Source organism: Galeopterus variegatus, unplaced genomic scaffold, assembly GCF_000696425.1.
Source record: "Galeopterus variegatus unplaced genomic scaffold, G_variegatus-3.0.2 Scaffold13335, whole genome shotgun sequence".
NCBI classification, from domain to species: Eukaryota; Metazoa; Chordata; class Mammalia; order Dermoptera; family Cynocephalidae; genus Galeopterus; species Galeopterus variegatus.
Window position 1 is genome coordinate 424 of NW_007739446.1, and position 9,694 is coordinate 10,117.

Genomic DNA, 9,694 nt, shown 5'->3' on the forward strand with positions numbered 1-9,694 from the left:
GAAAACCCTGGTCTCCCCTGCTAACCATCTCCCCACGGCCCCGCAAGCTCCCCACGTGCTCTGCTCTTAAGCCGGGAAAACAAATGACCGACTGCAGCCTCGACAGGCTGCCCCCGACACACCATGTGTGGCTTCCACGGCCCTGGGGAGGGTTCCCACAGAGACTCGGGAGAGGCAAGGAGACCAGGGCCCTGTCGGCGGCTTCCAGTGACCGTGCCCATGGGGGCCAGCCCCCAACCAAGACCCCACCAGACACCTACCCAGGAAGACACCACTGGCCACACCCGGGATGCCCTGGATCTCGGTGACGTTATTCTGTGCAAAGTACTCGTCGCAGGTGGCGCTGGGCCGGGAGCCGTTGCAGAAGAGGCCCCAGAGCGCAGTGGTCACCGTGTTGTTGGCAACAACGTGCATCTTGGAACAGACGTCGAAGCTGCGTTTTGACAGCGTGCGGTTCCCCAGGAGACAGACCCTAGACACGGGAACGGGGAGCCATGAGACTGTGGCTCCTCCTGGAATTATTTCTCTTGCTTCTCCCAGCTGACCATGAGGGATCCGCTGTCAGATGCTTGTCAGACTCCACAAGCCCGTCTGGGTCAGTGCCTAAGCCAGTTGCCGCAGGCCCTGGGCCCACTTCCCCATGAACAGGATTTATGACGCTCAGGGCCATCCTATCTAAGGCAGGTGTCAACAGGGGTGTTGCCTGCATGCAGAGACAGTGACGTGCAGGAGCCTTGAGGGGGCTGGCGCCACCCCGGCCCCCCACCCAGCCTGTCCCAGGGTGCCCAGCCCCTCCTCAGACCTGCTCCTGGGTGGTGGGCTCACCTAGGGCAGCCGTGGGGCCCAAACACAAACCAGCTCCCTGCCACCTCCTCATCGGTCAACGGGTGAGAAAAGAACCCACCGAGGGGCTTCTGTGAGGCTGCAGGGAGCTGGGACATGGGTGTGGCAGGTGGGCCGCCCCAGAACATGCTGGGTCCTTCAAACCTCCTGTCCTCAGATGCACCCAGGCCTGGCTACAGGGGCACGGGGACACACTCCATGCTCTGCTGGGTTTCACGTGATCTTCAGAGCAACCACACGCGGAGCCCAGGAGTGGCCACCCAAGGTCACCTCACGTCATGCCAAGAGAAGGGCCCAGCATCTGGGATGACAGAGGCGGGAAGGCAAGGAACCCTAGAGCCTGGGCCTGGCCACACACGCGGACAGCCCCGCCAGGCAGAGGGACGAGGACTCACGGGATGTCTGGGGGATCGAAGGCGGTCTTGATGACACCGGCATAGATGGCCAGGATGGACAGCACCACACAGGCCAGGAAGACCAGGGCCAGCTTGTTGACATACTTGACACCCACGAAGACCACCAGGGCCATGAGCGCCAGAGTGCATGTCCCGTACACACGCATGTTGTTCAGCAGGGCCACCGCCTCGCCCTCGACCGCCTCGCCTTCCACAGCCTCTGCCTGGAAGACCGCTGCACTGGGGGAGATGTAGGTCTGCAGGAACAAGCAGGGGGAGAGGTGCCATGGGGAGGCTGCAGGCGAGCCCAAGGTCTCTGCCAGCACCAGGTGGCGCCTCTGCCCTCCAGGACAGCAGTGGCCTGGGGGTGGTTCCAAGCAGCTGCATGTGGGGTGATTCCTCACATCCCAACGGACACCTAGCAGGAGGGAGATGAACACTCTAGAACCCTGTCGCTCAGTGTCGGTCCAGGACTCACAGGGGCACACTGAACTCACTAAAAACACAGAATCTCCACCCCAGCCAACCCTGAGTTAGAATGTCCTCGCATGAGCCCCTGAGATCCCCCACATGTCAGCGCCACCTGCAGACCTGTGGGCTCCTGAGTGCCCAGCAGGCAAATGCATCCCTGAACCTCCCCGAGCAAAGCCCACGGGCCCAGCCACTGCCCATGGCTCTGAATTGGGGGCCTGTGTCTTTCCAGAGGATACCTTCTCTTGGGCTTTCCACAAGAAGTGGGATGGGCAAGCTCTATAGGACTCAGAAGGTCTAAAGTGACCATGTGCCACCAGAGGAGGTGGCAGACCAGGACACTTCCGCTTGAACATGCACCAGCCAACTGAGTACAAACACTTCAGTTTTAGGTCTCGGGGAACCTTCTGCACAGGGGCCTGAATGTTTGCAGCCAACAAGGAAGAGCCACTCAGAGATCCTGGCTGAGGGGCGCTCTCTCTGTCTGTTCCTGTCCTGCCTCCCAAAACAGCTCAGACCGTGGAGGCCGCACGCCCACCCCGGGCTCAGACCTGAGGCCCAGACGTTACCTACTCAGCATGTGCCAGGTGCTCACCCCTGAGAGGCCACGAGGATGCGGCAGCTCTGGCCACAGCCCAAAGCCAAGGAGACAGACACTACCAGCTCGAGAGCCCAGTGCAGCAAGGAATCCAGGGCCACGGGGTGATGGACGACTCAAAGGGGCGCTGGTTACACCACAGGGTAACGGACCTGTGGGCAAAGGCCTTGGCAAGGGAGCCATTCCAAACAATGCACTCACCAGAAAAATCTCAATGGTCCCCAAAATGTACATGGCCCCTGCAAACGTCGTGCCCAGGTAGAAGCAGAGGCCAACGGCCCCTCCAAACTCGGGCCCCAGAGACCGGGATATCATGTAGTACGAGCCTCCAGCTGCAAAAACAAAACCGAAAACAACACATCAGAGATGCACCATTTACCGTGAATTCAGATCTCAGAGGACAGACTGGCACATGAGAGTCAGTGGGCACCCGCCCCACTGTGGCAGCTCCCCAGTGGACACTGCGGCTAAGTAAGGACAGAGAGTAAAACCACCACAAGCAGGAACGCACGGGCCCCAGAGCAGCTCCGCTAAAAGGTCCCCTGTCTCAACATCAGGCCCAACACGCCAATTCCATTAACGTTTGATGTGTCCTGTGTCACACGTGAAGAGACCTTTTTGCACACTGGACACCCGGCCCTGCAGTCTGTCTGTGGGCCAATGTGGTGCTCGCACACTGACCAGCATGCTGGGGCAGCTCACTGGGCACATCTGGGATGTGCTGCCCACCCTCTGCCGGGCAGAGCGCCTGGTGCCGCCTTCCAGCAGGGCTGAGCACTGAGGAAGGGGCTCTCCCGGGCACAGTCACAAAGCAGCAGAGGTGGTCTCCACAGCCCAACAGCCAGGCCCCCTCATGCTCCCATCCCTGCACCAAGGTCGCCTGGCAGGCAGGCGCATCACTGCGGCAAGCTCAGTGGCCGAACGTCTGGGGACTAGAGACAGCTGCCGGGGACTTGGGTGCACACCAAGCCTAGCCCATCCATGCACATGCAGATCAGGTGCAAATTAACCACTGTCTCCTGCTAACTCATTATTGACGACTTTAAGTAAACGACAGCATTCCGTCTTCACCTGTTCTCATGGGGTAAGTGTTCAGAGAACACAGCCTAAGGGACGAACTGGGCTCCGGGTAGCCATAGACGCGCTTCCTCCCCCACCAAGGCCTCTGCCCACGGGTGCCCCCACCCCAGCAAGCAGAAGGGTGCCTGTGTGGCAGAACGGGAGAACTGCGAACGGCCGTGGGTTCTCAGGCTCAGACGCTGAAGAGGTGGCAGAGAACATGACCAGGAGGCTGCCGGTAGCACAGGGACAGCTACCGCCAGCGTGCACATTCAGTCTAAGAATGACTTGACTTAGAGAGCACGATGGTCGATGAAAATTAAAATTCAGGACCAAAAGGAAGTCCTCACTGTCCATGATGAACACCAGCCCCTCTGTGCAGAGGTCCAAGGTGTAAACCAGACTGGCACAGCATCTTCCAGAGCATTTGCTGAAGTCCCCATGCCAAAAAGAATCCAACCAACAGTGGCCTCTGAACCTGCAGGCATCCGCTGTGGGAAGAGTCGCAGCACCTACTCCACCAGGCTCGAGGACAGCCCGGCTGTGCCCACGGAGGGTTGTGGGAAGAAGCCCCAGGAGACCAGGGGCACCAGCCCTGTCCCCATGTCAGGAGACAGAGCAGCAGTGTTGAGAGGGGGTCACCCTGCGGGCAGCCGGGCAAGCCGCTCTGGAAGGGCCTGGGCCCTGCTCTGGCCTCGGTGAAGGGTGGAGGGTTAATGTCAAGGTTGCTGTCACCCACAGTGCTGTGGCTCAGTGACTGCACTGTAGAGAAGGCCGTGTGGCGGTGGCATCCCTTACCTGGGACCACACCATTGGTGGCAATCGCACTCATGGAGATGGCGGTGAGCATCGTCTGCAAAAAGATGGGTGACTGTTGAGGAGAAAGGACATTTCCAAAGCCAGTCCACACGAGCTCTGGGGGTGCCTGTGACCTGGCCCCTCCATCTCAAAGGAGCTGCTGCGTTCACGAGAGGCTCCAGGGACGCCCGGGTGCACAGCCCTCCTGGTTCTCAGCCCTTTCCTACCCAACACACAGAGCTGAGCTCCTGCAGGCTCCAGAAAGCCCCAACTTGAAAGACTGGCTCCACCCAGGCGCCCACCTCCCCTGAGGGCACTGGAGAGCATCCAGAGTGAGTCCAGGATGGGCCTTCTGCTCAGGAAGGGCCCTGGCCACCACCTGAAGGTGAGGGGTGTCCTGCAGAGGGGCCAGGGCTCCTGCCCCGCCTGAATGCTTCCCAGACAGAATGTCTCAGCTAACACTTGGGCAGTTAAAACAGCTAAACTGCATCCCTATTAACAAGAAAAAAGTTCAGCTGGTCAGAGCATGGTGCTGGTAGCTCCACGGCCTGGGGTCTGCTCCCTGTAACAGCCAGCCACCAAAACCAGAAAAAGAGCAGAGGGAAAAAGAAAAAGCTGGTGGTTGAAGGAAGCTCCCAGGAACATTTAAAGGGTAAACCAGATGCAAGAAAACAGTGACAAAGGAGAGAATCCACGTCAAATGAAGATGACGGCCAAGCACGGGGGGCCGGGCGGGTGGCCTGCCAGAGAGCCGCCAGCACCAGCAGCTCCGGCCAGCTGCACCACCCCACCCCAGGACTGGGGTGAATGAGGAACAGAACCACTGTGTTCCTTTCTGCACAAGGGGACCCCCGAAGATGCCTGAGATCCTTCCAAACTGGGAGGTGATCTTGTCAAAATGCAGGACCCCACCGAGTGGCGACACCCCACTGAAGCCCTTGGCCACCAGATATGCACATGATGTCCACCACCGGAAGCTAAAATGCAATTCTGCAGATGCAGCTAAATAAGATTCCATCAGCTGATCAATAATCCGACCTCACCCGACCAGCCGTGCCACCTAGGTGGCGCACCCTGAGACAGGTCTGCAGGGCAATCCCAGGGGTTCCAGAGCAGCCCCCGAGAGCCTGCAGTTTTCCAGATTCGCAGGGTCCCCAATGTCCGTCTGGCTGTCCCGAGTCCCCAGGGCAAGGCCCCCACTCACGCAGGTGCAGCACATGGACACGATGAGGAAGGACTCGAGCACGCCTGCCGCCCCCACAATCCACGTCAGGCGCAGGAAGAGGATCACACCTAGGATGTTCTGCAGGCAGGGCAGGTAGACGCCGATGAAGGTGCCCATGCGTGGGGTCTGGAAGACAGCAAAGCACACGTGTTCCAGGGAGGCTCGTGCATGCACCGCACAGTGGCTGGGACACGGAGCCCTTCCCTTGGACTACACTCAGGCCTGGGGACGGGGGGCGAGGGGGATCGGAGGCAAGGAGGTGCCGGGAACAGGAGGAAATGGAGAGGATCCGCCGACAGCCACGAGCTGCAGTGGAGGAAACGGCCAAAGCAAGACCACAGCTCAGAACAAACTGAGGTGTGGAGAATCCAGTGCAGGTGGCTTTTGGGGGGAGCAGAACCCCATCACCAACAGAGCACAGCGGTGGAGGCTGGCTCCACTCCCTCCTCCCGAGAAGAGACGGTTCAGCAAGAAAGGTTATGGAAACAAGACAGACAGCGAGGGCAGTGTGCCTGCAACGTTCCCCACGGCGGCAGCTCAAGGTCCTCAGACCCCACACCCCAGGGAAGCTCTGGGACAGGAAGGGATGAGCCGGTGGCTGCCCTGTGAACTACAACAGCCGTAGGTTAAGATCAACCCTGGGCAGAAGCCCACAGCGCCTCAACCCGGTGTGAGAACGTCATCAGGAGACACTGAGGAAGCTCAAACAAGACCCACCCACGAGGACGTCCCTCCCAAGCACAGAAATGGCCAGAGGCACTGTCCGCCATGGGATAACCATGCAGGAGCAGCAGAAACGTCTTCTGTCATTCTGAAAGACCCCTCCACAGCTGAGCAAACCAGCTGAGCCTGCCCGGCCAGCCTGGAGCCACTGCCAAAGGCCCCCAGCCCAGACTGGGGACAGCAGCTATGGTCAGGGGACACGATGGCTGAAGGGACAGTCCCCAATACAACGTTTTAACAGTAAAATGTCTCAAATTGAGGTGAATACGAAGAGGAGGGAGATTTGACTTGAAAGCACTTCCTGTGAATGACAACTACAGGCTGCCATCAGGGGCTCCCACAGCCCTGCCAGGAAGGGGTGGCACCAGTTGATCCCAAGGAGGGAGAGCGCAGCGCCGAAACACGGAAGGAAACGGGAGGGGCTTCTCAGTCAATGGATGGGAACGTCCCCCACACAGGGGCCTGGCAGGGCTGCAGTGGCGTCCCACTGTCCCACCAATGCCAAGACCCTGGGGAAAACAACTCAGAAGAGGGCAGCCCAGGTCGGGGACTGCAGGTCTGGTGGCCTGGGAGACAAGGCAGGAACAATCGGGGGGATTCAGAACAACTCAGCAGCCCCTTTCCATGCTGGGCCTGGGCCTGCCCTGCTCAGAGGGGATGAGCCACGCCCTTCCCACCCACGGAGGCTGGACTTGCCTGTGTTTTAGGCGCAGATAATAGAAGTGTTTATGGGTCTGAACTCTGCAAGCAGGGTGGGCAGAGAACGTCCTTGGGAGCTTCTGGGTGGGTAGAAGTGAGAACGCACGAGTGACCGCTAAGCCAGGCAGACAGCCCGCTTCCGTTTCACGGTTTTAGTTAACGTACGAAACAATCAATAGAAACACAACACGAGCTAGCGGAGCCCTCCACAACCCGGAGCCCCCCAGGCCCACATCAGGGCTCCTGCACAGCCAGGCTCAGCCTCAGAATGAGCGGCCCCGTGACAAGCCAGCCCAGAGCTGGCTCTCCGCCCCACGGCTGGGATCCTCAGTCCTGCTGAAGGGCACAGCCGGCCTTGGCCTCTCAGATTACTTCTAAAAGGCAGCTTTGAAGGACTGACCCGACCCAATTACAGGTGCGCGAGGCTGGACACGCCTAGGCTTTTGAAAAGGCACCTTAATGGGAAGGCACACTTGCTGGGGAAAACATGCCTGATCTCTGGGGACAAGCACTTGGCCAGAGTGGACAACGAAGGTAGGCCCCTGCCCTTCCTGCCCCCAGGGACCTAACCACAGTCCCCAAAGTGGAACAGCCTGCTTTGTTTACAACCAAAACCTGCCCACCTTGTTACACAAGGCCTGCTGAGGGTCAGAGGGTGGCCTGGACCCACACTGGCTGACACCCAAGCTGCATCAGCCTGGGATACCTGTGCCGTGTCCCCAAGGGGCACAGAGCCCAGACAGCCACCGTGCTGGGGGGTAGAGTCCTGGGGAGGGCTGGGGGAGCCTTCCAGGTGGAATGTCCTAGGCCCTGAGCTGGCGGTGCACTGTACAAAGTCCTCACAGTGGACACTTCGCTTCCACCTCAAAAAAAAGTAGGACAAGAGAATGTGGGATGCACTTTCCAGGGTACCTTGAGGAAGGATGTGGTAAGCTGGGTTCTGCCAGGCGCTGTGGGGAGCTAGAACGGCAGGTGGAGGGGAGGCTCTGCTCAGCTGAGGCTGGCAGTGCCTGGAACTAAGCCATGCCCAGAGGCTGAGGGGACGATCATGTGCCATCCACCCAGGGAAGGCAGGTGGCTCCCAAGGTCTGGGGACAGAATGAGAGCCTGTCAAGCTGCAGGGCAGTGCCCCAGGCACCTGTGAAACTCCAGAAATGGGCCCCAGGTGGCAAATCCATCACGTGACACCGTCACGTGAGCTCCTGCACAGCTCTGACCGCCCACCCTAGAGGTCGGCTGTGGCCTGAATGGGCCAGGCTGCCACCAGCGCCCGAGCTGAGAAAGGTCCTGAAGCATCTTCTAAGTGCACCATCCCTCCATCCCTGGGAAAGCAGACGGGGCCAGGACGGACGTGGAGCTCTGTTCAGGTCTGGCCTGTCCTGAGGGGCCCACACGGTCACCTCCCATGATGCAATCCAAAACAGAGTGCTCCTTCTGAAAAACCGAAACCTAGTGTTCTCAAGTCCTTTGGAAACACAGTGTTAATCCTGCTGCGGTCACAGTAGAAGAAAGGAAAGTCAAAAAAAGGCCTGTTACTTTGTGGCCAGGCTTCGTGATGCTGGCACAGGGGAGGGGCTCAGAGAGCAAGCCCAGACAAGTGCATGCAGGGCTCAGGGCAGAGTGGCCTGGGGAGACGGCTGGGCGAGGGGACACTCGGCTTGGTTGCAGCATGAGGCTGGGGGTCAGTCACCTCCCCTGGTGGGAGCCTCCCCTCAAGGCCAGACTGGCACCTCCCTTTCTGCTCACAAATCCCTCCCTTCAAAGAAACAGGGACCTGTGAGTAGTATTTTCGAGAGCTAGAGAGTTAGGAAAATACCAGGGGAATAAAAAATCATTGCAAACTACAAAAAGCCAATTTCCTCCCTCAGCCACCTGCAGACGTAACGGTGTGTCCACGTGCAGCTGGACACGGCAAACACCAGCTTTTGTCCGGACTACGGGGAGGGGAAACCACAACCCCGCAGCCCTCAGGACCTGCGAGGGGGTCCACACCGCCACGTCTCCCCGGTGGCTGTTTTCATTGGTGTCGTCTGATTGTAACACAACACACATGTACCGCTAGAAAACATAAAAGGCAGGGGGAAGGAGGGACTAGGAGCCGCCTCTGGTCCCCCACAGCGAGAGCCAGCAGCAGTCACAGCCTGGCACGCCTCGCTGCACGCCTGCACGTCCTGCCAAAGTCACTCCATGGTCCTCTTTGCTTACCGGCATTTTCTTAAGTCGCAACCTTATTTCAGGCCACAGCTCTGGCAGCTCAGGTCACCTGTCCTGGAGCCGCCGGCACCATGGCGCCAGGCCTCCTATAGGAGGCTCTGTAAGCAGCTTCCACATTCTGCTGTTACAAAAAACCTCCCACCGAGCATCTCCCTAGAAAACCCTCTGCAGCTCTATGTATCCCTTAGGACAGATTCCTAGAGACAAATCCCTAAGAAGTGACCCGTAGGAAAACAGCACCAGGCCAAGTGTCCTGTGACAGGAAAGCAAAGGGCAAGTGCAGGGCGTGGGAAGAAGAGGCCCGGGTTGTGGAGCTGACGGCTCCTGCCTCCCCCATCCCCGGGCTGTGTGATCCTCACAGGACCGCTCTTTGGAACAGGGGACAGGCAGGTCTCACCCAAGCTCCTCTCTGAGCACCGAGACCAGACCGTTTCCCCTGAAGGGATGGAAACGAACAAAGGAAGGGGGCAACCCAGAGAGCCCCTGCCACTGCGCCCTCGTGGAAGGGAAGGGCTGAGTTTACTATCAAACCTGAGATCAGGGCATTTTCTGATTAGAAACTGCACTGCTGGTAGGAAACCACATCCCGGAAACACGGACACAAGGAGACACAGGGAGTGGGGTGTGGGCGGCAGGTGGCGGGCAGAGCACGTGCGGGGGGACGGGCGG

At 59.3% G+C, this 9,694-nt stretch overlaps 1 protein-coding gene across 1 annotated transcript in view; it reads right to left on the bottom strand.

The window, feature by feature from the left end:
* Positions 1-260: 260 nt before the first annotated feature.
* Positions 261-9,694, bottom strand: part of LOC103581557 (solute carrier family 12 member 7-like) — a gene marked incomplete at both ends in the record, with an annotated part of 35,710 nt that continues 26,276 nt past the window's right edge. The window contains 5 exons of the mRNA XM_008563365.1: positions 261-472; positions 1,239-1,495; positions 2,509-2,639; positions 4,165-4,219; positions 5,369-5,515. Coding sequence (XP_008561587.1) covers positions 261-472; positions 1,239-1,495; positions 2,509-2,639; positions 4,165-4,219; positions 5,369-5,515 — 802 coding nt within the window. The remainder of the gene's footprint in view (positions 473-1,238; positions 1,496-2,508; positions 2,640-4,164; positions 4,220-5,368; positions 5,516-9,694) is intronic.